The sequence below is a fragment of the Zasmidium cellare genome, assembly GCF_010093935.1.
Source record: "Zasmidium cellare ATCC 36951 unplaced genomic scaffold M409scaffold_10, whole genome shotgun sequence".
Classification (NCBI taxonomy): Eukaryota; Fungi; Ascomycota; class Dothideomycetes; order Mycosphaerellales; family Mycosphaerellaceae; genus Zasmidium; species Zasmidium cellare.
The window spans coordinates 337,477-364,277 of record NW_022986954.1 but is presented as its reverse complement, the minus strand read 5'-3'; the positions used below and the strand labels follow the sequence as shown (position 1 = coordinate 364,277).

Here is a 26,801-nt window from a genome sequence, read left to right as displayed (position 1 = left end):
ACCCCCCACATACCCCGGATCGCACTACGAATTCCCATTAATCATGCCGAGACACTGCTGCGAGTCGCCGTTGACCTGTCACTGCCAGCCCGCACACCCATTCGAGTCCTGGCAGCGTTGGCAGCATTCGATGTGGTCTGCGGCGTTTTCTATGGCGTAGATGTTCACTGTGGGAACGACGAGGCGCAGGCCTTGGCCGGAGATGGTTTCGACGAGGTTGTTGAAGGCGCAGGCGGCGTAGTGGGTTGCGGCGGGGGCGATGATCCCGGTGTTGGTCGTGCTTGTTGTGGTGCTTGTTGCTGTGGTTGTCTGAGAGGGATTGTTAGCAGGAGAAGTCTAGTCTTGAGTGAAAATATTCCTACTCACCACTGTGCTAGTCCCGCCAGGCAACGTGCTTGTCTTCGCGGCAACGGTCGTCGTAGTCGTTGAACTCGCCGTCAGAACATTCACAGCCGTGCAATATACTGTCGCAGGATACGATGAGGAGGGATCCTGTCGTTTCTGAACTTCATCCCGCTGCCAATGCCGACGGCGGTTCCTCACGACTGCCACGACTTTCTGCAGCGGATACGATGCACTCAGGGTCGACGCAATGATATCGTCCGCCATAGCTGTGAAGCCAGGCGAGGGCAGGACCGTGACAAGCGCGCCATAGTCGTTTGATGAGACGGTGGAGATGCTTGTTGTCGTTGAGGTGACCGTCGAGGTAACGAGCTTTCTGCCAAAAGATTAGCTCTTGGAAGATTGATATGTCGAGATGGTCGTACGGCTTGCCAGTAACGGTACTCGTCCCAGTTCCAGTCACTTTACTCGTTTTCACAACGGTGGTCGTCGACGAAGTCGTGGTTTGGAATGTCTGTACAACCGAAGCTGAGGTGCTTGCTGAGACGGTGTTGCAAGTCGTAGTCTTCGCCGCTTCAACCAGACAGGAAGCGAGTCCTAACACCGCACAAAGCAAAGAGGTCGTATTGGTTGCGAGCTTCATATTCGCTGTTACTGCTCCTCCCCCAAGACATGGCTTCGCCGAGTTATATCTTCGCCGTTTAAGCACTCTGTGATGTTGCTTGACCGCTTTCTTCATTCTGGCGAGACCGTATTCCACGCCAGCCACGATGCCACACATGTCCGCTTGGCTCGTCTACGAAATATCTCGAATGGTCTCTTTCTACTGAGAGTCCATGACCGCAGCAGCCACTCGTGGTGGCTTGATGGTCTGATCTGATCCTTGGTTGAAAGTGACTTTTGCCGGCAGGCAGGAATTTGATGGAGCCAACCAGACTGCCGAATGCAGGGTCAGTAGTCCGTATTGGTCGCATCTAGCCTCTAGAAGGACTGATTGTAGAGTGGGAAGTCTCCATCGTGGGCCTTGTGGCTTGCTGAAGTCGGGCTGGAGTCTGCAAAGGAGAACTTTGTTCGGTTCGTATCAGCTGATCGGTAGCTCACTCCTGACGGATTTGTTCCTCTTTTCTCAAACAGCACAATTCCTCCCTGAAGTTGTTGTGCTGCGGTCGAATTTTCGCGCTTAGTTGCATAGCATGCCTGCTGTTGTGCATTTGCGAATTGTCACCAATGGTCATGCTGGATCTTGAACTCCTTGAGCGAGTTGATGCTCATGCAAGCTCATTCTCCCTCTTTCAAGATTCGCCCATAACAGCCTCCAGCATACCAATCAAAGTCTTCTTGCTCACCTCAACGTCGCCTCTCTCATTTAACAATTCATCCACTGGATCAGAGAAGTAACAGGCCTCCGCCCGTCCATGCACCGGTCTCCAGCACGTATCATACACCACATGTCGATACATGAGCAAAGCCTTCTTCGCCGTCTCCCGCTCAAAACCAAGCCCAAGTCTCAGCTTCTCCAGCCGATCCTCAGCCGTGATGTTATCCACCCGCCAAACAGTCTTCCAAGGCGCGATCTCCTGCAATCGATCATCTCTCTCTTCATGCTTGTCCAATTCCACCGTAACATGCCTCTTGCACTTTCCAGTCTTGTAGGGGGGGGTCGAGTTGTATACACCTCCGGTTGCATTCGTTCACGCCGTCTTCGAAGAACGAACACGGTCCTGGCCCGCCATGCCAGCCCTTGAACAGGTGTCCCTCGCGATATTGCCGATGAAAACATTTTCCAGATCCGTTCATGATCCATTTGCGTATGCATTTCGTATTCTCCTGGCCAAGAGCATCCACAAATCTTTCCATATCCCCTCGTGTAAAGTCCGCAAACATAAAGCAGATCTTACTGATAGGCGGTACTTCAAGAACAAGATTCCTCAGTTCAGCACGTATCTGCCTGCAGACCCACGGTACGGAGAACAGAGCAGTATAATGTTCGCATTCTTCCTGCTGCTTCTCTGCGCTTCCTGTGAGTGCGAATACCAATTCAAACCAATGCTCTTGACCGTTGTCGGAGACGTGGATTGATAGACCTGGCTTCGGGCCTCGGATCTGGCTGCTTTTGTCGTAGTATACGAGCGGCTTTCGTTGGCGGTGCTCGAAGGGTGCGAAGACGTAGTCGTAAATCTCGAGGCGTAGCTCGGTTGGGAGGCCAAGAAGCGACGCTCGCGGTGGGTTGTCGTTAGAAGGAGGGTGGCTGCTGGTGTTCATGACTAGCTGCTGTAGCTCAAGAGGTAGTTTGAGATGAAGTCGTCAAGAGAAGAAGTGCTTGAAACAAGAATGAAGTGACTCCCGAGATGCGTCGGGAGTTGATGCCTACGCAGGATTGTTCTCCAGCTGTGAAGATCACAGCGGATGTTGCCAAGAAAAAGACGATACTCGCATTGACAGCAAGTGCTCCAAAGTATGACTATGTTGCTGCCATGATCGATAATATGTTCAACAAGTAAGGAGATGTCGAGAAGAAGAGGTGAAGTGGAAGGCTGAAGGACCGTGCATTGTCGGCAACTGACGGCAAGTGAGGGAGTTGCCGATGCATTCACTCACCCTCTCCCAACTTCAAACCATCTCCTTCAATGCGACTGGCTCAACAAACCCGCCTTGCTAAACCTCTCCCGAATCGCCTTCGTAGCATGACTATCCAAAAACTCCTCAATATGCGTAATCTTCCTCCCGCTCTCATCAAACGTAAAGAACCAGACATACTCGTTTTCAAACTTTCCTGCGTCCGTCATGGCGGTCATTGAGGAACGACAGACGGCGCGACGGTCTACTGGGGCGGCGACGAAGTCGTTGATGGTCATCTTGGAATCATCAGCTCCTACGCATATGGTTTGGGGCGATGAGAGGACTTACCACAGCTTCGCGAACAAGCGGCGCAACCCTCTTGAAGTATGTCTCAAAGTCGTCGTTGCTCCTGGCGGGGATTCCCAGAGATACGGGTAGCATAACATGTTTGCATTCAGGAGATCTGTAAGATAGAGTCGCGCCTTCTTCCCATTGTCCTTCGAAGTCGTGGAGAAAGCCTTCCGTCGTTGCCCGCATGGCTGCGGTGAGGTCTGAAGACATGATGGTGACTTGGCGGGATTTGGCTCAGGCTGTGATAGACTCGCGAAATGGTCTTCAAGATTGGTTCATTGCATATAATGTTCTGTACTTGAATCTAACGATGGTGATTGTCTCGGCCGGCTTCGCGCTGAAGAGACGCAGTAAAGTTCATCCGGTCCATTCCAAAGACCGATTATCGCCGTCTTGATTGAATCGCAAAGTATCTATTGGAATAGGCAAGCGTTGCTCGCTTGAAAAGGGGTACAAGGCGCTCAATGGCCTCATAAGATGCTCTGCTTGGAAGATCAACCCCAAATTTACGATATAAAAATGCTTCTCGTTATGGTCTATCCACACCTGCTCCTCGCCATGTCGTACATATCACAACTTCGTCTGTTCAGAGCTGTGAGACTCCTGCAGCTTTCGACGCAAGATCTTGCCAGATGGGTTTCTGGGAAGCTCGTCCATGAAGATGACTCCACCTTCGAGCCACTTGTGCTTTGAAAGCTTGCTCTGGACGTGTTTGATGATCTGGTCTTCTGTGAGAGAATCGCTCTTTCGTACGATGAATGCTCTCGGATATTCGTAGCCGTCGTTTCTGTGGGACGTTGGCCTGATATAGAATGTGATGTGGCGTACTTACTTCTTGTGCCCAACAACGGCTGCATCTTGCACATCGTCGCGTTCCAGTAGAACTCCTTCGATCTCAGCTGGTGCCTAGGAGCAGAAACAAAGCATTAGCATCTGTCGCCAGTATCGTGTTTTCTATCAATGACTTGCCACTTGAAGCCCCTTGACTTTGATAAGATCCTACAACAAGGTTAGCGACGGTCTCTTCGCTCCCATTTAGCTAGACTGACCTTCAGACGATCCACGATATACCAGCGCCCCTTCTCATCGCAATACCCAATATCACCCGAGCACAGCCACCGCTTGCCATCTTCATGAATAATCGTATCGTCGGTAGCCTTCTTGTTCTTGTAATACCCCTTCATGATGTTCGGCCCAGACCACATCAGTTCACCAATCTCATGCTTGATACCCAAATGACTGAAATCGCGATCCTCAACCGCTCGAACTTTGCCTGCCATGTTGGGGTATAGTCGACCAATCGAGTTGCCTTCATCGTCGTGCTCATCCGGTTCCCAGTTCGTCGCGGCAGTCGTGCATTCTGTCATTCCGTAGCCTTGCCGTACGACGAATCCAGGCCGAAGAAGCTTCTGAACGTCATCTTTCGTGTCCTGTGAGAGTGGCGAGGATCCGCAGATGATGTCTTCGATGGCGTTCCAGTTGTATAGAGGGGAGCGCTTATTCTTAGCGATCATGACCATGATCGTGGGGACCGAGGTCATTCGGGTTATTCGGTATATGTCGTTGTAAAGCATGTACTTCTCCATGGTGTATTGTCTCATTACGTAGACTTTCGCACCAGTCAAAGGCGCAAGCATGCAGAATTGAGTTTGGCCCTGCCAGTAATCAGCATCAACTCTACGCGGTGGAACATCGACTTACGAAAGCGTGATACATGGGTATGTTCGCGAGCCATCGATGACCGTTCTCATCTAGTCTTTGAGCTCTCTGCTTACCAGCTTTGGTTATGCCAACTTTCATATGCTTCCAAAACGACTGAACGTTGTTCGCAACAAGGTTGTAATGGCTGATCTCTACGCCCTTGGGAAGGCCAGTCGTCCTGACACAACGTTAGACAAGTTCTCCATAGTATATAACATTACTTACCCGCTCGAATAGTTGATGACAGCAGTCGTATTCATAGCTTCGTCCTTCGTACTGAACGATCGCCAGTGAAAGTCCTTGACCTCCTCTTCGGGTACCCACAAATCTCGCCATGAAAGCACTCCATGAGATCTGGCAAGAACTTCATCTTCCGGGGTATTGGCAAAAGCAACCACACTCGCCTTTGGCAGTCCAGCTTGAGCAGCCCCTTTGATTGCATGCTCGAGTTTGTCTGGGGCAGCAACAACTAGTCTGGCCTCTGAGTTTTTCACCTGATAAGCCAGTTCAGATGGTAATGCCGCCCCCGTTATGCCAGTAAAGACACAGCTAGCTGCCAACACGCCCCAGAACAGAACAGGACAGGAAAGTACAGATCATTCGGAGAGTAGAGAAGGACTTTCTCATTCGGCTTCAATCCTCGTATTTGCAGTCCTTTAGCAAATTGTTTTGCAAAGGTCTCTGCTTCCTTGACACTGAAATTTCTCGAAGGCAAATCGGCATCGAAGTATTGCGGTATCGATCTTGAGTCTTCAGTCCCAGCCGTGAAGACATACGTCGGGACATCAATGGCTGGGATGTCGACAGTGTCCTTCGCCTCGACGATGGCCATTGTGGGTGCTGTAACTCGTTCACAGGCTCAACAATATATTATGTGGCGATTTGCTTCAATCAATGTAGTAGCAACGTAGCGTGAAAGGACATTTTGGAAAGAAGAATACCCTCGGATGTCATTGGATGGAGGAGGATCCGGGCTATGCTGAAATAGGGATTTGCCGTGAATGTTGAGCCTCATGGCCGGCTTTAGGAAGTAATTTGGGCAATCCAACGGAGCGCTCTCCGCTTTAGAAGTTCTACATGTCCTTCGTAGCAGAGGATAAGTGGAAGACTTACTCCTGGGGCAGCCAAAGACGCCTGATCTCGCATGTATGCTTCAAAGACTTCACAGAGGCTGCGATTTGCAACCTACGTTATTGAATACCCCGTGTGCGAGTTGGTGGGGAGATGAGCTGTATGTCCTGGCCTGCAAGAGTGCCGTCTCCGTGGAATCGTTCATTCCTTCTCTTATTGCGATTAATCCTTCTCGGGCCATCTCTTGTGGAAAACGTATCGTCATGTACTGCCAAATCGAACCCGGCAGGCACACAATGCGATGGATGATAGCATCCTCGTTGAACGGCGTAAATGACCAACACATTCGAGGCTTTGTACCCGATCTTAGAAGGTAGAATGGGGCTTGGATGGAAGTACAGCACCGCAGAGCTGATATGCATGTCCCGTAGTCATCGATACGCTTCTCGGGCCTTGCGCAGACCATTCGATCGAACTCCAAGGACATTTTGTGTTGCTCGTCGCGAAGAGAGTGTTGACGCGTCTGGACATGCTGCCGGCTCTTCGGCGGCGCGTCATGCGCTGTCCGCGGGCAAATCGCTGTGAACCATCATCAAGTGCTCATAGACGGCCATAGCAGGCATCGTCTGCTTCATCTGATATGTTGCTGTAAAGTTATGAGGGTTTTGTGTGTGCAGAAGGATGTTGCGAAGTGAGGTCAAGTTTGGGACCTGCCCGCTGACCGGCTTCTTCCGAACTCCTTCACAGCAACATTCAACTTCGCGCTCACACCTCACTTTACTTTATTCGCTATATTTCATTGATGCGAATGAATCGATCAGTGCAGGTCACCGTGTAAAATAACAGATCGGCAAGGGGTTTGGCCACTCCTTGCCGCACATTCACAAAAGCCGCATAATCCGTGGCAATGAGGTATCGCGCGTCATAGCCTGCTATAAACCTGGATTGTCTCAAAATGTGTTTTCCATCGAAAACTCCCTTCAATAACATCAACAGCCCACCATGACGACAGCAGCAGTCTTCGGATCCACTGGCGCAGTCGGAAGACACATTCTCAGCACTCTGCTTGCTACCGACTCCATCTCCTCGGTCAAGACGATTTCACGACGCCTCCCAGCAACCCAATCGCCTAAGCTCGAGGCCATCCAAGAAGCAGATTCATCAAAATGGAGTAGCATGATTGCCAATCTCAACCACAAACCTTCGGTGGTCATCAACGCGGTGGGCACAACTAAAGCCACAGCAGGTGGTGTTGAAAATCAGTGGAAGATCGATCACGACTTATGCATCGAGATCGCCAAAGCTGCAAAAGAAGCCGGCGTGACGACTTTTGTCTTCATTTCCAGTGCCGGAACGCGTAGCTACCTCACTAGCGGCATTCCTTATAGCAAGATGAAGGTTGGAGTCGAAGACGCCATCAAGGAACTGGATTTCGAGCAAGCCATCATCATGAGGCCTGGCATGATCCTTGGCGAGAGAGAAGTTCCCAAAGCACCATTCTGGGAGAAGGTGATTGGCAACATCCACAAGATCAGTCCTGGCTTGCAGGATGCCATTGGTAGGTGGATGTCATGTAGAATCTTTGACGTGCAGTATTGACGAGAGTGATAGGTCAGGATCAAGTAGTAATCGGAAGAGCAACCGTTGCAGCGCTGCGACTTGCACAGGAGGGCAAGGCACCATCCAAGTATTGGGTCGTCGAAAAGCCGGACATCTGCAAATTCGGTCGAGACGAGTGGAAAGAGTGAGGTGTTTTGTTGCTAAGAGGACAGCGACGATCATGTTCGACAGATGTATCTCACCATCATCACATGCACTGCAGATTTCTTGCGGGTCGACTACGATCCGAATCCGACTCGAAGAACGGACAACTCCTTCATTTTGACCGCTACATTCTAGGCACAGCCATCGGCAGATATGCGGTTCAGCGTTACGTGCGAGGCTAATATTCATGGGAATTCTCACCTTCTTCATTGGCACGCCTGTCGAGTACACGTACTGCTCGCTTTTGTGAAAGATCAACCCCACAGTGGGTCAAGCAAGTCTCATCTTGAAGTTCCAGGATTGCAGCGAATAGCCTGCGAATTTAAGATCTGCCAGACGTCTCCTGTGTCGTCCTCATTACAAGCAGAATTGCCTCGAATAAGGATCAATCGGTTGCCGGACACAGTCATATCTTTAAATGACCTCGCATTCGGGTTCAACACAGCACTCAGCTTACATTGATACACAACATTGAAAGGGGAGCGTGTACCGGGGAATTTAGCTTGCAATGACAGGTGGGGCGAGTCATCGCGTCCGACTCGGTTGGCCAGAACTAGAGCATCACTCTACAAGCGACATGCGGGACGGAACCTGCAGCTTTTTGGCGTCCAGAAGGCCGTCGGTTGCTATCTGACGACATGTCAAGCGACTACAGCTGAACTCTTCTTGTAAGAAACATTTCAGTCATTTCTAAATCCCTTGTGGACATCATTCTTACCAGCACCTCACCTTCTTGCTCGATACCGTGGCACGAGAGGCTGGAGAGACTCTTGTGACCACATCTTGAAGGCATCACACTATGTCGAACTCACAGCTCTCCTATGGTGCAGCATCGATTGCTCTAGCAACAGGCATTGCTAGCCATCTGTTCTATTTCCGCATAGGAGAACATCACATGCTCCCATGGGTCTACATACAGGTGTTCACCTTGGCCTGTGTCGTGGGCATTGCGTGTCTGATCAACTTTGGGGAAGCGACGGCACTCAGCGCAATCACCACTGTCGCTGGCCTGGCTTCATCTTGGCTGGTTGGTGTCTATGGAAGTCTGATTACATACAGGTGAGTTACCCAGTGTCTTCCCTGCATTCTTGCTAAAACTGATCCAAAGACTACTCTTCCATCCACTGAACAAGTTCCCTGGACCATGGCAAGCTCGAATCGGCGACATCTGGCTATCCACAAAGATGGGAGACATGCAAGGCTACTATTTCATCCATAACCTCCACAAAAAGTACGGCCGCTTCGTTCGAGTTGGATCAAACACACTTTCTATCACCGACCCGCAGATGATGCAGCCCGCGTATGGACCACAAGCAAAAGCAACCAAGGGCGACTGGTACGATGGACCTTATCCTCACCACAGTATGCATACGACCCGCGACAAAGCCCTTCATGATCGCCGACGACGTGTGTGGGCTCCTGCATTCAGTGATAAAGCTCTGAGAGAGTACGAAATTACCGTTCAGGAATTCAACGACAAGTTGGTCAATCGTATTGGAGAGTTTAAAGGCGAGCCGGTCAATATGACGACATGGTTCAATTTGTACAGCTTCGACGTTATGGGCCGTCTAGCTTTTGGGAAGGACTACGGAATGGTTGAAGCTGGTGAGCCTAAGCAGACCCTGCGAGAGGAATATTATACGCTGATGAAGAATTGACAGGGAAACGACACTGGGCCCTGGATCTCCTCACCGAAGGGATGGAGACTTCTGCCTTTCGACTTCCCACTTGGGTGTTCAGGGTCCTTCTTGCCATTCCAGGCGCAGCGCATGGCTACTACAAGTTCTTGAAATTCTGCGCTGACGAGGTGACGTGGCGTGTCGAGAATGGAAAATCTGTAGACAAAGACATTATTGGCTGGCTTTTGAAGGCGTATGCCAACGAGAAGCATCCAGAGGAAGATTCAATGCTTCAGGGTGATGCTCGATTGATTGTGGTTGCCGGAAGGTGGGTAACAATCAGACAAGTGGGACATCTCCATGCACTGACTAGTGACTTAGTGATACAACCTCAGCAACGCTGACATACCTCTTCTATCATCTTGCCAAAGACCCTGAAGAGCTGAAGAAGCTCCGAGACGAACTCAGACCTCTGGCGACTGGGGGTTGGAGTGATAAAGGTGATAATCCAACGTTCAGAAAGTGTGTCTCTCGACTAACTGATCCCGATCAGACATACAGCACGCCGAGCATCTGAACGGAGCCATTAATGAGACCCTTCGTCTACATCCACCTGTACCCTCCGGGCTCAAACGAAAGATCATGAAAGAGGGGGTTCAGATTGGGGACAACTTCCTCCCGGGCAACATCGATTTTTTCACTCCCCTGTATCCAATGGGTCGAGGTAAGCTATGTCTGAAGATTTGTGGAAGAGTTGACTAATTCATGGGACTTCCAGACGAGGACATTTATGCAGATGCATCATCTTTCGTGCCCGAGCGCTGGTACTCGAAACCTGAAATGATCAAACATCCAGACGCATTTGCACCATTCTCCATGGGCCCATTCAATTGCATTGGCAGGAATCGTATGTCATGACAGGCTCAAGAAGAGAATGAGATGATGCTGACCATCCTGTTAGTCGCCCGCATGGAGCTGCGAACGCTCTCGACGCAACTGTTACTAAAATACGATGTTGCCTTTGCTCCAGGTGAAGATGGGACCCGCCTCCTGACGAAGACAAAAGACCACTTCACGCTGTCGCTCGGCCAACTCGATCTTGTCTTCACACCGGCATCGAACTGAAGGTAGAATCAACAGCCAGGTCGATCGGATGTTGACCCGCAGTTAAGAATGGCGCCCGAGGAATGTGCGTATTTCCAGGGTGAATGTTCGGACAAGACCACACTTTTTGAACATCCATTAGCTCACTCCTCATTCCCATCAATCGGAAGAATTGCATTCGTTCCGACGTGGGTCTCTGAGCCGTTTCTCGGCTTCTTCACTCCCTTCCCTTTCCGTCCTATTTCCACCACCCTTTTCCAATATACAATCATCCTCTACCATCACGTCAATCGCTCTGTAGCTCTCTCGGAGATAAATCGGCCAGCAGGTACTAATTCTTCAGTTGACATGAAGTCGTCGACTCGAAAGGAAGACCCCGGATCTGTACCCCAGGCGATCCTCCAATTTGGATTGTACCCGAGGTCGTGACCTCACTCCAAACCGCATTTACCGAACCGAAGTGGTGCTTCTTAGAGCTCACGATGGTTATGATATAGCCGACTGACAAGAAAGCAAAGAGGTTTGCAAGTATTCTCCAATCTTTACGAACTTCTCATCCTCTTCATTTCCATCAACTCAGCGCTCAGAACAGACAGCACAAGCTTACGTCCAACTCATCGCTCTAGATTCACAATACAACATGTCACAAGACCCATTAACGAAAGTTCCCTTCGAGGAACCCTCATGGCTCGTCGGCCTTCCAAACCCGCTCTACAAAGAAACGCACATCAGATTCCAAAAAGCAGCGCGAGCATGGTTCGAAGAAAACTTTCTCCCATACTGCATGGAATGGGAAAACGCTGGCGAACTCCCCAAAGACCTCTTCGACAAGTTCAACCAATACAACATGCTTCTACCCAATCTCGCACCACCTCTTCCCGTCGAATGGCTACACAAGAGCGGCGTTAAGGATATTCTGGGTACGCCTATAGAAGAGTGGGATTACATTCACACTGCGATCTGGGTTGATGAGATCCATCGAAGTGGGTTGGCAGGACCGAGCTCGGGATTGACTGCTGGGTTTGCGTATGGTATTCCTCCGATCATCAAGTACGGGTCGAGACAGCTGCAAGAGAGGTTTCTGCCGGACTTTTTGACCGGGAAGAAGAGGACATGCATTGCTATTACGGAGCCTTCTGGAGGCAGTGATGTTGCGAATGTAGAGACTACTGCGGAGAAGTCGAAGGATGGTAAACACTATATCCTCAACGGCACGAAGAAGTGGATCACAAACGCTATCTGGTCAGACTACACAACCATGGCTGTGAGAACAGGCGGTGGTGGAGCTGCGGGTCTCAGTTTACTTGTGGTTCCGCTCAAGGTCGAAGGCGTCGAAATGAGAAGATTGCACTGCACTGGTTCGAAGACGGGCGGCACGACATTCATCGAACTGGAGGACGTCAAGGTACCTGTGGAGAACCTGATTGGAGAGGAAGGACGCGGCATGTTCTACGTGATGAACAACTTCAACCACGAGCGTCTTTTGATCGCTTTGGGCGTCGCTCGAACGTCCCGTGTATGTCTTTCGACCGCCATGGGCTACGTTATGAAGCGAGAGGCGTTTGGCAAGCCTCTGGTGGAACAGCCTGTCGTTCGTCACAGACTGGCGAAGGCTGGTGCTGAGTTGGAGATGCTGCAGGCTTGGCTGGATCAGTTCTTGTGGCAGATGGTGCATTTGCCAAAGCAGGATGCGGACAAGAGACTGGGTGGATTGACGGCGCTGGTGAAGGCCAAGGCTGGTATGGTGTTGAACGAGTGCGCGCAGAACGCTGTGTTGCTATTCGGGTGAGTGTTGTATGCCATCTTGTCGTTCATCTTCTCGCTAATCTGTACGGCAGTGGAAATGGCTTCACTCAAACTGGCCAGGGCGAGCTTGTCGAGCATGTATACCGCGATGTGATGGGCTCAAGAATCCCAGGAGGTGCGGAGGACGTTATGCTGGATCTTTCGATTCGACAACTTGTCAAGAACTATCAAAGGGCTACGGAGGAGCTGGAGAAGAGTGACGGTAGCAAGTCCAGGTTGTAAATTCGGATGTGTAAGTTTACGATGAATCCAGTGAAACAATGAAAGCCAGTCTCAAATGTTGCTGCAGCGACACGGTCTTAACAAGGCTTCCTGCATGTACCTATTGATCCATCTGTTGCAGCATCTTGCAGGTTGGCCTCGCTCTTACCTTTTGATGTTGTGAGCCTTCCCGGGCAGTTGCGGCAGGATATTACGAACAGAGATGGCAGCGACATCGGCATGGAAGCTGCTCCTTGGACGACGAACAACATACTTCACTGAAGCGTAGTCTGCCACGCCGACCAGTTCAAGTCAACATACCCTACGGATAACCTGGCGACAATACCATCAATGCAAAATGGCTACTTTATTATCCCCAGCATGGCGCCTGTCAACCATTCAAAGACCTACGAAGACTCTCCCGATCGATGGATGCCCCTCTACGCCTTTGCGGCCTTGTCCTTTGGATGCCTCAGCTTCATCTTCACCCCTATTCTGCACCAAGAGCACCTTTTTCACCTGCCGACTCGACGTCAGTTTCTGGCCTCTGAATTTAGACCATCAACCCAACGCGAAACTCTCGGCTCCTGTCCAATCTGCAGAGATCGCCTTTTCGAAGCTGTCCGTCTTCCCTGCAGCCACGTCTACTGTGACGACTGCATCAGAGCGGCTTTGAATGCCGAGCAAGGACGTTGTCCATATTGCCAGCAGGTCCTCTTCTGCGAATCGATACCATGGGACGATATTGCGGATCGAGCCAAATTTACGTTCTGGTGCATCGCGCTCATCGGCTTCCTGACGCTGAATCTCTGGGCTTCTGCCAGGTACCTGGGTTGGAGATCTGAGATGATGTGGAGGTATGATTACTTTCTGGACGTTGAATTGGCTGTGCAACTTGTCTTTGTGGCTTTGATGAGTTGGACCTTTCCCGTACCTGCTGTGTCGGAGCCCGAGGACGTGGATTGAGCGGGTCTGAGTAAAGCTTGTGAGTGCTGACCGCACTACGAATATGGAGGCTTCATCGGCGGCAGTCTGGGATTTAAATTCCACCGGTTCTATCTTCCTCTTTCACCTTCTCACATCTGGTTTCGCGATATTTTCGATAACACCAACTCTATCAAAATTCGCACTTCTTCCGTCTCCTATTCAGATCGGGATCAAGACACAAATTCTAGACACCTGGGACCCAACAGCAGATCGTGAGCACCGCCGCCCCGATACAAGCCTGATCTCAAACAAAACCCCCACGATGGAGGTCGCAGCCAACATTGCTGGCATCGGCTATGCCAAGTGCACGAAGGCACTAAAGTACGCTCTTTGGGCACTAAAGTACGCTCTTTGGTTGAACTTTCCCGGGTTCGTCGCTTGCATTATTGGATGGATTACACGTGGTTGGCCAATCTGCGCAGTATATCTGGGGGTTGTCTTCATCACCTATTACATCTTTCTCTCCGAGCGTCCTCGAAATCTGCCGACCAAGAGGAGCTTTCTATCAACTCTCAGACCACCAAACCGAGACTTGTCAGGAGAAAAATGCGCCTTCTGCTTTGATACGCATACACGGCCTCGCGAGTTTCCATGTGGTCACATCTTCTGTGAGGGCTGCACGAAGGAGCTGTGTGCGCACTTCCACCATTGTTCGATATGCCGCACGCAGCTATTCTACCGTGGCGACGTCTCACAAGCCTAGATACAGGTTTACCTTGGCACAGTCCTCGGGAGTACAATATTCAGGGTTACTTCAACCGGTGAGTGTTTCATTTCCGTAGAAGATCGGCTTGGTCTAACTTCTTTCACAGTGATGAAGGACTTGGCTCCAGACGGCGGTGCTTACATTTCTGTTAATACCTTCACAAAACTACTGTCGATTATCTGTGAGAGCGCATTAAGTGTGCGTGTCTGCTCCGACCTTTGGCGCTTGCAAGAAATCCCAATTTTTGCTTACTTTCATGCCGCTAAGTGGATGCAACTGGTCTGGGCGACGGAGGCCATCTTCTACACGAGCATTTTCATAGAGGATGTATTGGTGCAGGCAGGCTTTGCACTATCTCCGACCGAAAAGCTGTTTGCTCAAGGGCCTTTTCGCTCCCTTATCTACTATTATGCGTATGAGCCTTTTCTCCTCTTTCTCCATGGAGCTTATGAGTACCTACGATTGGGTATACAGTTGGGGCTCCAAGCATGGGATACGTACGGAGGGTCTGCGTTGCTAGTGAAGTCCCTACTAGTCCAGGCATGATGTCGGGTATCGTGAGATTGGTGCGATATCCGGGCCCAGGGACAAGTATCGACAAGCGGAGGCAACCCCATCCATGAAAAAAGGACAAAACACTTGAAGAACGGAGCAACCTTTCTCAGACTGAATCAAATGGTCAACGCTGCCTACGATTTTCAGGATATCATAATCCCAGAGAGGATTGCTGATACCTTGATTGCTGGGTTGACCTTCCAGCAGACTGGTATGGCTGACACCAACGAAACAAGCAACCTTCAGGTCTGTCTCTGGACACGCTTCACGATCTTGACTCTTCTCGCTGGACCCTTTCCCTTTGAGGCTGGAACCTTGACCTGGACGGACCATCTACCGCTGGCTTCCATATTGCACTGCGGTCACGCTTCTCTGTACCATGACAATGATCGCTGCTGCTGGTGTTGTTTACCCTGCATGATGTTGCCCAGCTTGGAATCTCATACATGCGGTGGCTGGGTTTCGCTGCGGCTTGAAAGCGCACGGTTTCGATGGCTAAGACGAAGAGAGACATGGCGTTTATTTGGACTCGCAGAGCACCTGAATTAGCACTACCAATGCGAAACATCATTCAAGGGCGACAGACTTACGATCAAGTAAGACTTTGCTATTCGAATGTCTCAGATGTTACGTGAAACCCAACGCACTCGCGCCGAGGCGACAACGTACTTCAGAGCGAACTCTCGCCTGTGTCGTCTACATCCATCGACGCACATCAACTCAAAAGACGAGGGGCTACGAATCTGTCAGCGAGCACCATGAACGACCTTGAGGACTTGGAGAATCGGGACATGCGCCTTCCAGCATTTCGTGTGATCGGCTTCCTCTCAGGGGTCCTCTTCCTGTTCATGAAATTCACAACATGGCCATTCTACATGATCATAGCAATCTTTCTGTTTCTGGAACTCAACTGCATCGTCCATCCGAAAGAGAGGATTCAGGTCCCAACACTCTGAGACTTCCTCTCGAGCCTCCACCCATCACCTCGGCACCTGCTAGATCCTAACGAAGTGCATGCCTTTTACAGAGACGCCCACACCAAACCAATCCTCTTGGCTTATAAACACATTTTCTATCTCGACTACGTCAACCAAATGGCAGAACACTACGATCGCTGCCCGCTCTGTCAACGGCGACTGTTCTGTAATGATGCTTGGACACATGCCGAGGGACAGCATTTGATAGACATGGCCTTTCGTTCCATCATACTGGCTTACATGTTTCTCAATGTCGTTGGTAGTGAGTAAAAGATCGAAGGGAACTTGATCGCCGCGCTGACTCTACTGCAGTCTGCCAAATCATCGCCCCAGGCTACACTATATGCGCTCGAATTGCCTCGTTGGTATGGGTTGTTTCTTGGGATTACTCAGCGTGTTATATCGCCTATATGTTATTCGAAGGACTTCTGCCAGGCTTAGAATCTTTGGTGTGGGTACGAAATGCGTTTGGTCGTCGTGCCGAATTATACGCTCTGCGCATGATATGGCTCACCCTGTTCGACATTGGCGTCGCCTGGGCAATTTCGTTGGCCATGACTTTGCAGATAGCATACTCTACATTGAGAGGTTGGGGCTGGTCTGAGCTGAAGCAAAACCTGGCTTGGACTCAGATTTGATTAGGAGGTCGATGAGGAAACACCTGACCTGGTATGGGAGTGGAAAATACATCCGGAATCCGAGACTGTAGGCATGTGTATCAGCTAGACCAGTATAAAATAACAGGGTTTCCAAATTATAGAGGAGTTCAGCCGGAGAGCATTCCAGGCTGGCAGATTTTGCCAAATAGGAGCGCTCGTACTGGACTCACAACATTATCATGTGGTTTCTCCATCAATAGTGCTGCTTGCCAAGTGTCTGTCTTTCCATGTGAAGCGTGGACGCGATGTTAGCATGTGAAGAGAAGAGGTGAAGTGAATCTTGCCACATTTAAGCTCGGCTCTAGCGTCGGGAGTCCCCGCTCCCGTCCGTGCTCGTTTCGCCGCGCGAGATCTCGAAACGACAACATGCCTGCGACTCTTCTTCACCTTCTCCTCATCAACATCGCCGCCGACATCCTCCTCCTCCCCTCCGAAAGTCCTCTCCGCCCTCCAGCCATCTCTACGAACTCCTCGCTGCCCTTGTGAAATCGTCGCCGAACGCGCACCTGTCAAAGAAACCACCGAACAAAGGAGCGCGCCTTTGCGCTGCGCGTGCCTTGCCACCAGAGGCCGTCGTCCCTCGACAGCGACAGCCCGAATACTGCACCAGAGCAACGTGAAGAACAAGAGGTGATCTCTAGTTGAGGGCGACAAGATGGCGTACGCAAATGGGGATCCGATGTTGGCGCAGATGGAGCAGGACGATGGAATGGAGTATGAGGGCGACTCCATGATCACGGCCGAGGACTGCTGGACTGTCATCCACTCCTTCTTCGATGCCAAAGGTCTGGTGTCGCAACAGATCGACTCTTACGATGAGTTCGCCAGCACGACCATGCAAGAGATTGTAGATGAGACACCCTCCATTGTCATAGATGCAAACATACCGCCAGAAGACGAGGATAGTGGAATGCCGATCGTGAAGCGACGATACATCCTAGAACTAGGCGAGTTGACCATCAGTCAGGCCGCCATGACTGAAGGCGACGGCAGCACGCGAGCACTATACCCACACGAGGCGCGATTACGGAATTTGACCTACTCTTCGCCTATTTTCTTGCAGCTCACGAGAAGGGTGCAGATCGCACGTGACAGAGCAGTGGGTGGATACCAGGATGGCAATGTCTGGATCCCTCCACCGGATTGGGACGGACAGACGACTGAGACTGTCTGGGAAGATGACCCTCACAACCCTGTCGAGCCCAAAGTCCAGACTTTCATCGGAAAGCTCCCAATCATGCTGAAGTCGAAGATTTGTGCGCTGCGGAATCGTAGTGAACAGGAGCTTTACGCCCATCAAGAGTGCCCTTTCGATCAGGGTGGATACTTCATCATCAACGGCAGCGAGAAAGTCTTGATCGCACAAGAGCGAAGTGCGGCGAACATTGTGCAAGTGTTCAAGAAGAAGGGATCCAACACGCCGGTTGTGGCAGAGCTTCGAAGCGCCATCGAGAAGGGCACTCGCCTGATCAGCTCGATGCAGCTCAAGCTTTACAAAGAGTCGCAGAACGCAGCCACCCACGGCAGGACGATCAAAGTGTCGGTGCCTTACATCAAATCAGACATCCCCATCGCCATCGTCTTCCGTGCACTGGGTATCGTTTCTGACGAGGACATTCTCAATCACATCTGCGACAAGAGCGATACGCAGATGCTGGAGATGCTCAAGCCCTGCTTGGAAGAAGCTTTCGTTATTCAGGATCGAGATGGCGCCCTTGACCACATCGGTCGGAGAGGTAACCAGCAGGGTACCAAGGAGCGCAGAATACGGTATGCACGAGAGATCATGCAAAAGGAGTTCTTGCCCCACATCTCCCAAGAAGAGGGCAGCGAGACCAAGAAGGCCTTCTTCTTGGGTTATATGGTTAACAGACTGCTGCAATGCTCTCTTGGCCGTGTAGAAGAGGATGACCGTGACCATTTCGGTAAGAAGCGACTCGATCTCGCTGGACCGCTCATGGCGCAGGTGTTCCGTTTGAAGTTTCAGCAGCTCGTCAAGGACATGAAGCAGTATCTGCACCGCTGTGTAGAGACGAACCGGGAGTTCAACATTACTCTCGCCGTCAAGACCAACATCATTACTGCAGGCTTGCGGTACTGCTTGGCTACTGGGAATTGGGGCGATCAGAAGAAGGCATCCTCGACCAAAGCAGGCGTCAGTCAAGTGTTGAACAGATACACATATGCTTCGACACTCAGTCATTTACGGAGGACAAACACTCCCATCGGCCGTGACGGCAAGATTGCAAAACCCAGACAGCTTCACAACACCCACTGGGGTCTTGTGTGTCCGGCTGAAACGCCAGAAGGACAGGCTTGTGGTTTGGTGAAGAATTTGTCGCTCATGTGCTACGTCACGGTCGGTACGCCTGCTACACCTCTCATCGACTTCATGCGATCGCGTGGTCTGGACCTGCTCGAAGAGTACGATCCTGTCATGAACCCCAAAGCCACCAAGGTCTTCCTGAACGGTACTTGGGTTGGTGTCCACAAGAATGCTGGCCAGCTGACAGACATGCTTCGTGGACTGCGGAGAAAGGGCGTGCTCAGCTTCGAAGTCACAATCATTCGAGATGTGCGAGAGCGCGAGATCAGAGTCTTCACTGACGCTGGTCGTGTCTGTCGACCTCTCTTCGTCGTCGACAACAACCCGAACTCGCCAGACAACGGTAGCCTTGTCCTCAAACAGGAGCATATCTACAAGCTCCACCAGGACCAGGAAACTCTTGGTCAGCTGGAGGGTGTCAGCGAAGAAGATCGCGAGAACGCCATCTTTGGCTGGAAAGGTCTCGTCGATGGCGGTGTCGTCGAGTACCTTGACGCCGAAGAAGAAGAGACCGCCATGATTATCATGACTCCTGAAGATCTTGAAGAGCATAGAAACATGCGACAAGGATACCCATACGGCGATGCGCAACCCGACCCACACATGCGGATCAAGCCCAAGCCGAACCAGTTCGTTCGTACATGGACCCACTGCGAGATTCACCCAGCTATGATTCTGGGTATCTGCGCCAGTATCATTCCCTTCCCCGATCACAACCAGAGTCCAAGAAACACGTGAGTAAAGTAAAAACGCCATTTTCTCTTATGTGTGCTGACATGTAGTCTAGGTATCAATCTGCTATGGGTAAGCAAGCTATGGGTGTGACGCTCACCAACTATAACGTTCGCATGGACACGATGGCGAACGTACTGTACTACCCCCAGAAACCACTCGCTACGACTCGAAGCATGGAGTTCTTGCGATTCAGAGACCTGCCTGCTGGACAGAACGCCATCGTTGCCATTTCCTGTTACTCTGGCTACAACCAAGAAGATTCGGTCATCATGAACCAGAGCAGTATTGATCGTGGTCTCTTCCGTTCGCTCTTCTACCGAGCGTACATGGACCAAGAGAAGCGCATTGGTATGAACGTCGTCGAGCAGTTCGAGAAGCCCACGCGATCAGACACTATGCGGATGAAGCAGGGTACCTACGACAAGCTTGACGAGGATGGTATCATCAGTCCAGGAGCGCGTGTCTCTGGTGAGGACGTCATCATTGGCAAGACTGCACCGATGCCGCCTGATGCAGAGGAGCTGGGTCAGAGGACGAAGTTGCACATCAAGCGGGATGTCAGCACGCCGCTCCGATCTACCGAGAACGGTGTCATTGATCAGGTCCTGCTTACCACCAATACCGAGGGCCTGCGCTTCGTCAAGGTACGAACGAGAGTGACAAAGGTCCCCCAAATCGGAGACAAGTTCGCTTCTCGTCATGGACAAAAGGGTACGATCGGTATCACCTACCGTCAAGAAGACATGCCCTTCACCGCCGATGGCCTGACTCCTGATATCATCATCAACCCACACGCCATTCCATCCCGAATGACGATTGCTCACTTGATCGAGTGTCTGCTGTCAAAGGTCGCCGCTTTGCAAGGCCAAGAAGGTGATGCCACGCCCTTCACCGACGTCACCGTCACCTCCATCTCCAGCATTCTCGTCAGCCACGGATTCCAGCAACGTGGATTCGAAGTCATGTACAACGGTCACACTGGAAAGAAGCTGAACGCTCAAGTCTTCCTTGGCCCCACATACTACCAGCGTCTACGCCACATGGTCGACGACAAGATCCACGCACGTGCCCGGGGTCCTCTCCAGATCTTGACTCGCCAGCCTGTCGAGGGTCGTGCTCGTGATGGTGGTCTGCGATTCGGAGAGATGGAACGCGATTGTATGATTGCACATGGTGCGTCAGCATTCTTGAAGGAGCGCTTGCTCGACGTGTCTGATGCTTTCCGCGTCCACATTTGCGAGATTTGCGGTCTCATGACGCCCATCGCCAGCATCAAGAAGCAGCAATTCGAATGCCGGCCGTGCAAGAATAAGACTCGCATCGCGCAAATCATCATTCCTTACGCCGCCAAGTTGCTTTTCCAAGAGCTTGCGGCGATGAACGTGGCTACGCGCATGTTCACAACGAGGAGTGGAGTCAGCATTCGATAGAGGACTACTGGAATTCCAAGCATATGAGGCGTTACAGGGAAACAGTGAAGCATTTGAGCAAGGATGAGGAGCATCGGCGTTGGTCCGAGGTTTGTATGGGCCACGAAACGGACGGAGTGAGACGCCTGGATCTGGCTACGGCTGGGTTGTAACATTATTGACACCATTGAAATCCAAAAAGGTCGACTAACGAAGTGCTCGTTTGGTCACGCAACATCAACTTTCGAACAGTCTGAGTGTTCTTCCCCTTCCTTCGAATGTGGCAGCATAAGTGTAAGGCCTTTGTCCTCCTTGTCGTTCGAGAACCCTGGGATAAGGGCATTGTTCCTCTTCTCAACATTGACTTGTCACTGCAGAATGCCTTTTGCGTTGGGCGTTATGCATTATACACCTGCTCAAGCGAACTCTATATGAAGGCCGTGGTGTCTGTCCACACGAGGCTTCATCATTCCGCAAACACACCATTCCACTTCGAACACCCGCACAACTCACCAGCATGACCGACAACTCTGCCATGGCCGCGACATCAGCGTTTCGCCTGATGGACCTTCCACCCGAGATACGCAACCGCATTTTCTCGTACGCTCTCCCCGGCAAAGGCAACAACACCCTCAATCGCAATGTGGCTAACTTCCGCTTTCCAGCCCTCTCTCGCGTCTCTCGCGAAGTGAGGCGGCAAACCCTCCCTATCTTTTTCGCCGAGTTCGACTTCGTCTTCAATGTCGGCACGAACGTCACGTCTCTTTCTGACGACAACCAGGAGGTGGCATGTCACGAGACCAAGTTGGCGGGTACTCTCGGGTTTCTGCCTCAGGTCCAGCGCTTCATCACAGACGCTGGACAAGCCGCAGTCTTCCGCAAAGTCACCGTGTACGTTCAGAAGGCGAGCTTCACCGAGTACACGCGCTACACGCCTGACCAAACTCGCTGTTTCACACTGTTTCGGCTAACACTTGATGTCAAGTACGGGCATGTGCGAATCGAGGTTCTTGAGGGCACCGAGCACCCGCGCAACATCAAGCGAAAGCTGGAAGAGGGTGAGCTAGAGGCTGTTGATAAGATGATTGAGAGCGTGGCTGCGAGGTTAGCGGAGATTGAATCCCGCAAGGACTTCAAGGGGCTGACGTTGAAGGATTTGAGACAGATCGCGAAGGGGTTCCGTGTTGAGAATCAGTAGGCAGCGTAGAATGAAGACGCAACACAGGCATAACTGGAGGACAGAGGTTTCGCTTCTATTAGAGGGCCGGCCAGAAAGCAGGTAGACTAGCTCGAAATTTGCATGTGATTGCCAAGCTTCTGACGAACACGAATCTCTCATCTTATGTGCGCCACCCAGGCAAGTGAAAGGTGAACATTTCTTGCCACATCTAACCTGCGATTCAAGACGCCGAGCGACTCGCCTAAGTCTAACGTCTTCCCTTTTTCACGGGACGTACTGTGTCGCGGGACGCATGAGCCAAGGCCTTTTCTCAAGCACTCAATTCTGGTTCATTTGTCGGTCTCATTGCTTTTACCTTATGCTCTAGTATTCCTTGTCATACAGCTGAGTTTTGTGAAACGATCTGTGTCGTACGTGGGTCCCCAATGCAATTCGTTGTTAGTGTTAGCATTGCCCAGACCTTGTCTAGCGTTTCACGCGTCTCTCTAATAAGTTGCTGATTTCTCGATGAACATAGACGTCGATTGACGTTTGAAGAGGCTACATGTCGAGTTTGAAGGGATTTTGAGAAGAGCAGACGGTGTTGTCGTCGAAAAATGATACAAGATGTTGGCGCAGTTATAGTGGCGCTGTGTCAGGTGTTCTGGAAGGATTTCCTAAGCGACTCCCTCTCGCACCGCTTCCTTCTCATAGTACTATGAACGCCGCACAACATGGACAACGCCCTTGATTCATATCATGCGCTTGCAGATCACGATATGTCATGTCTGCAGGATCTAGGTGATGTAATCTTACAATCCAGTCATTTTAGAATTCAAACCCGCAAAGACCCGCCAACCGCAGCCTCCGAGTGTTTACAACAGAGTCAATCTAAGACGAGTCGAATGAATAATGCCACCACCTCGCATCTTCGTGTAAGCTTCAAACCTTTTATTGTTCTTGTCGTTCTCTAGGACCTTGCGGGCTAATAGCGTCAACAGAACCGGGGCCACCGGTTATATTGGAGGCACGGTTTTGGATTCTCTCGTCACTAGACATCCGGAATATTCAATTACAGTACTACTGAGGAATGTCCCGGAGAGATTTGCGGAGCAATACCCCAACGTACGAATAGTGCATGGAGACTACGATTCCGCGGATGTTATCATAGATGCTGTGTCGAAGGTAGACATTGTTATACGTAAGTACAGCGACAAGGCATCAGGCAAGTGCGACGGTCGCTAAATATGTGCATGTGCAGACAATGGTAATTCCGATCGTGAACCAAGCCTGAACGCTATTGTCGAAGGTCTTGTCGGCAAGGAAGAGACATCATTTCTCATTCATCTAAGTGGGACTGGAGTATTGTCTGACTGGCGGGAGGCCAAATATCATGGCAAGCTGAATCCCAAAATATGGTCAGATATCGACGACATTGATGAGATTTGGTCTCGACCAGGCGGTGAACTGCATCGGAATACAGAAAAGATCTTACAAGCAGCCAGTAAAAAGCACGGGGATAAGCTCAAGATTGCTGTCATGTGTCCCCCCGATATCTATGGTCGAGGACATGGTCCGGGCAGGAGACGTAGTGCATACTTCCCCTTCTTTTGGAAGGACATCATGACGGTCGGGGCACCATTTTACGCCGAAGATGGCGCAAACACGAGATCGTTTGTACACATTGACGACTTGATGGAAATATATCTGAGAGTTGTGGAAGCCGCGGCAGCAGGTGGAGCAGGAGCTGGCTGGGGCAAAGAAGTGTGCTTCGCCGTCAAATACGCTACTTTATTTGCTAACCGTGTTCCTGTAGGGATATTATTTTGCCACGACTCAGGAGGCAAGCCAAATCGACATTGCCACAGCAACAGCGCAGGTGCTTAGAGCCCGCGGCGCAATCCAGCAAGACAAGCCCCTTCGTCTGCCTAAGGAGCAAGTGGCCGGTTTCATTCCATATTCAGGCCTCTCGATTGGGACGTATCTGTACATGTCGAACTCGAGGACACGAGCAGACCGAGCTCACAAGCTCTTCGAATACCACGCCAGACAATCGACGTTATGGGAGGTGTTAGAAACTGAAATTGCCGACGCTCTTGAGTACTGAAGCCGTAATATTAGCTCAGTACTGGAGATAGCTTTCGAGTAGAGCGCAGTCTGGGTCGAACTCGACGTGTCTCTAAGCTCTGTACATTGCAATGCAAATTCTGAGACAGCCTTGTGCATCCTGATTTCCATCAAAGACCTGCATTGTCTTACATAAACATGTTGGACTGTGGAAGGAAGACATACATTCATGCTGCTGTGATGAAAAGCGCCCGCCTGCGTGCCTCACCCTGTGCTCTGGTTCGTCTTCAGCCTTCCGTTCCCTTCATATCTGTCGATTGGGCCAGTTACTATATATTCCTTACGCACCGACAATACACGAGACTCAGGCCATCACAGAGCCTCTCTGACCTGGAAACAAAATGCGTCTTCAAATACAGACACACAGCACTGTGTGCGCTGCGAAGCTCAGAACAAGTCACTCCTCGAAGCGTTGCTCTGCCGTCTGAAAGTCTGAGTGACGTCCTCGCGAAGACGAGCCATTTCCAAGACGGCACCGAACTGCCAATCGCCTTGCTCAATGTCTTTGTTTTCAATCCTGGCAACACGCTTAAGACAAGAGCATTGTTGTCCCTTTGGATGCGGAAGAGTTACTGGGCAACGCATTGCGGTGTTATGCGTCGTGCGTTATGCCTCAACCGTCCTCTATACGAAGACTCGAACGACAAGTCGAACTCTGTCATTCTCACACCACACCCCTGGACACGACTTGCATACTCACACCGAAGGAAACCCCACAACCAGTACGGCCGCCACTAATACCACTGCTCCATCGACTGCTCCATCGACGACCCAAGCACCTTTCCGCCTACTCAATCTCCCGCCCGAGCTCCGCGAACGCGTTTACGCTTACGCACTCGACCATCCGAGTCAACGGGCTGCCGACATTCGATACTCAGCACTCACACGTGTCTCCCGGCAAGTCAGAGGAGAGGCCCTCCCTGTCTTCTTTGCCGAATCCAACTTCATCATCGATGTTGGTACCAACTTCTCGCTGCTCCAGTCGATCTTCAACCTCCGAGAATTCCTGCACCGATGGAGGGAGCTCTCAGGCGTCCCAATCCTCAAGCCGGCTGGCAAGCGTTTGTTCAAGGACCAGCGCAACTCTGCCATCTTCCGCGACGTCTCTGTCCATGTGCATTCTGCCGTCAAAGTCATGATTGACTGGTACAAGCCGGAGAACGGCATCGAGGAGGCTCTTTAGGTTTTCAATTTCAAAGTACGCCAGAGCAAGATACACGTGGAAATTGTGCCCGGAAAAGGGCATCCAAAGACCAATCCAGGAGCCTTCACGGCTAAGCAAGCCGAGCTCTACCACGGTATGGTCGATGCGGTGATCAAGGCAGCAAAGGATACGGAGGCTCGAGAGGGCTTTGAGGGATTCAAGGTCGAGGATTTGGAGAATATTGCCTCGGCATTTCGGATCTAGAGGAGTGGAGATTGTGTGTGGATGAGGTTAGCATACTCGGTTCAGGTTTGATACATGATACTCAGAAGAACTGCAAATAGTCGAATAGTTTAAGATACGAACTTGCAGTAGAAACGCAGACCAAATGACAAACGCAGAAATTTGCATGTGATCACTACGTCATCAAGTGAATGGAATCGGTAATTCTAGACTTTCCGTCTTCCCGCAACTTTGTGTAAGCAACTTGTCGTTGTTTGCAAGTGCACTTGATCTTCAACTTGATCTCACTGCAAAACCCTCCACCTTTTAGCTGTCGCATCATTCTTCGACACATCCAACACACTCCCCCTCCAACTCAAGATGAAGCGCCGCAGCTTCCGCTTGGCCGTCAAGAGCATCCGCCTGGCCATCAAGAGCGGTGACCCCGAAAGCGATGCTACCGCCGCTCTGGCTTCACCATTTAAGGGATCGCCCACCGTCGACACCTCGACCAACGACAAGAAAGACGAACCACCATTTCGCCTCCTCGACTTGCCACCTGAGGTGCGCAATCGGGTCTACTCATATGCCCTCGTCACTCCGCTCGCACGCGATCTGTCCTACTTCACACTTCCGCCGCTATCCCTCACATCCCGCCAAATTCGCCACGAGACCCTCCCGATTCTCTTCGTCGAGTCTCCCTTTCGCCTCATCATCGGCAGCAACATAGACCATCAACATCTTACCTTTTTCCATGAAGAGCAGAGAAGCCACCGATCGTCAGGTATTGCTGGAATCAAGCGAACCGTCAGCAGTGCCCTCAAGACTGCAGGCGAAGCTGGCCTCTTCCGCGACGTCAAGCTCGAGGTCTACAACGCCCTGTATGTCGAGTCGGTACGTGTCTGGAACCGGCGCGGGAGACAGTCCTCAGGCAGTGGCACTCTGAGAGCGAGAGACGATGACAAGCTGCAGATCGCTTCTTTGCATCTTCATGTCGTCGAGGGATCGCTGAAGCTGGCTGTCGAGGAAGGTCCTGATTACCCCAGCTCGTCCCGCCTCTCGCACCTGCGTGAACATGAGGTCAACCAAATGGCAGTGGCTTTAGATGGTGCCTTGGAGAATGCGAGCTACATTTCGCGGAATTTCGGGGCGCAAGATGGTTTCAAGGGCTTCAAATTAAGCCATCTGAGAAAGATTGCTATGGCATTCCGCCTGGGATGAGAAAAATCGTCGTGCGATTCAGAACACGAGAACAAGGTGAGCGGAAGTTTGATACA

General features: G+C 51.1%; 13 protein-coding genes across 13 annotated transcripts; 9 read left to right on the top strand and 4 right to left on the bottom strand.

Annotated features, from left to right (window-relative positions):
• Positions 1-78: 78 nt before the first annotated feature.
• On the bottom strand, positions 79-1,123 carry M409DRAFT_52524 (uncharacterized protein; the record flags this gene model as incomplete). Its single annotated transcript, XM_033812101.1, has 3 exons — positions 79-309; positions 367-718; positions 768-1,123. The coding sequence occupies 3 exons, from the start codon at positions 1,121-1,123 to the stop codon at positions 79-81; spliced, it is 939 nt and encodes a 312-aa protein (XP_033670149.1).
• An 818-nt stretch (positions 1,124-1,941) lies between these two features.
• Positions 1,942-2,604, bottom strand: M409DRAFT_20482 (uncharacterized protein; the record flags this gene model as incomplete). The annotated part of the gene is made up of 1 exon (XM_033805416.1): positions 1,942-2,604. One exon carries the CDS (start codon positions 2,602-2,604, stop codon positions 1,942-1,944), a length of 663 nt encoding a protein of 220 aa, XP_033670148.1.
• A 362-nt stretch (positions 2,605-2,966) lies between these two features.
• M409DRAFT_20481 (uncharacterized protein) lies at positions 2,967-3,462 on the bottom strand (the record flags this gene model as incomplete). Its single annotated transcript, XM_033805415.1, has 2 exons — positions 2,967-3,197; positions 3,250-3,462. 2 exons carry the CDS (start codon positions 3,460-3,462, stop codon positions 2,967-2,969), a joined length of 444 nt encoding a protein of 147 aa, XP_033670147.1.
• A 360-nt stretch (positions 3,463-3,822) lies between these two features.
• Positions 3,823-5,785, bottom strand: M409DRAFT_64982 (uncharacterized protein; the record flags this gene model as incomplete). Its single annotated transcript, XM_033816314.1, has 6 exons — positions 3,823-4,039; positions 4,085-4,158; positions 4,302-4,907; positions 4,954-5,098; positions 5,179-5,502; positions 5,547-5,785. The coding sequence occupies 6 exons, from the start codon at positions 5,783-5,785 to the stop codon at positions 3,823-3,825; spliced, it is 1,605 nt and encodes a 534-aa protein (XP_033670146.1).
• A 1,241-nt stretch (positions 5,786-7,026) lies between these two features.
• Positions 7,027-7,772, top strand: M409DRAFT_20479 (uncharacterized protein; the record flags this gene model as incomplete). Its single annotated transcript, XM_033805414.1, has 2 exons — positions 7,027-7,582; positions 7,636-7,772. 2 exons carry the CDS (start codon positions 7,027-7,029, stop codon positions 7,770-7,772), a joined length of 693 nt encoding a protein of 230 aa, XP_033670145.1.
• An 815-nt stretch (positions 7,773-8,587) lies between these two features.
• Positions 8,588-10,532, top strand: M409DRAFT_20478 (uncharacterized protein; the record flags this gene model as incomplete). The annotated part of the gene is made up of 7 exons (XM_033805413.1): positions 8,588-8,847; positions 8,897-9,393; positions 9,450-9,735; positions 9,789-9,907; positions 9,961-10,131; positions 10,186-10,314; positions 10,369-10,532. The coding sequence occupies 7 exons, from the start codon at positions 8,588-8,590 to the stop codon at positions 10,530-10,532; spliced, it is 1,626 nt and encodes a 541-aa protein (XP_033670144.1).
• Positions 10,533-11,151: 619 nt separating this feature from the next.
• M409DRAFT_64991 (uncharacterized protein) lies at positions 11,152-12,539 on the top strand (the record flags this gene model as incomplete). The annotated part of the gene is made up of 2 exons (XM_033816321.1): positions 11,152-12,296; positions 12,350-12,539. 2 exons carry the CDS (start codon positions 11,152-11,154, stop codon positions 12,537-12,539), a joined length of 1,335 nt encoding a protein of 444 aa, XP_033670143.1.
• A 360-nt stretch (positions 12,540-12,899) lies between these two features.
• M409DRAFT_20476 (uncharacterized protein) lies at positions 12,900-13,484 on the top strand (the record flags this gene model as incomplete). Its single annotated transcript, XM_033805412.1, has 1 exon — positions 12,900-13,484. One exon carries the CDS (start codon positions 12,900-12,902, stop codon positions 13,482-13,484), a length of 585 nt encoding a protein of 194 aa, XP_033670142.1.
• Positions 13,485-17,057: 3,573 nt separating this feature from the next.
• M409DRAFT_20475 (uncharacterized protein) lies at positions 17,058-20,893 on the top strand (the record flags this gene model as incomplete). Its single annotated transcript, XM_033805411.1, has 2 exons — positions 17,058-19,462; positions 19,516-20,893. 2 exons carry the CDS (start codon positions 17,058-17,060, stop codon positions 20,891-20,893), a joined length of 3,783 nt encoding a protein of 1,260 aa, XP_033670141.1.
• Positions 20,894-21,389: 496 nt separating this feature from the next.
• On the top strand, positions 21,390-22,070 carry M409DRAFT_20474 (uncharacterized protein; the record flags this gene model as incomplete). The annotated part of the gene is made up of 1 exon (XM_033805410.1): positions 21,390-22,070. The coding sequence occupies one exon, from the start codon at positions 21,390-21,392 to the stop codon at positions 22,068-22,070; it is 681 nt and encodes a 226-aa protein (XP_033670140.1).
• Positions 22,071-22,943: 873 nt separating this feature from the next.
• M409DRAFT_52516 (uncharacterized protein) lies at positions 22,944-24,138 on the top strand (the record flags this gene model as incomplete). Its single annotated transcript, XM_033812100.1, has 4 exons — positions 22,944-22,966; positions 23,033-23,232; positions 23,293-23,795; positions 23,848-24,138. The coding sequence occupies 4 exons, from the start codon at positions 22,944-22,946 to the stop codon at positions 24,136-24,138; spliced, it is 1,017 nt and encodes a 338-aa protein (XP_033670139.1).
• Positions 24,139-24,657: 519 nt separating this feature from the next.
• On the top strand, positions 24,658-25,341 carry M409DRAFT_52515 (uncharacterized protein; the record flags this gene model as incomplete). The annotated part of the gene is made up of 1 exon (XM_033812099.1): positions 24,658-25,341. The coding sequence occupies one exon, from the start codon at positions 24,658-24,660 to the stop codon at positions 25,339-25,341; it is 684 nt and encodes a 227-aa protein (XP_033670138.1).
• A 564-nt stretch (positions 25,342-25,905) lies between these two features.
• M409DRAFT_20472 (uncharacterized protein) lies at positions 25,906-26,745 on the top strand (the record flags this gene model as incomplete). The annotated part of the gene is made up of 1 exon (XM_033805409.1): positions 25,906-26,745. One exon carries the CDS (start codon positions 25,906-25,908, stop codon positions 26,743-26,745), a length of 840 nt encoding a protein of 279 aa, XP_033670137.1.
• Between the last annotated feature and the right edge of the window lie 56 nt (positions 26,746-26,801).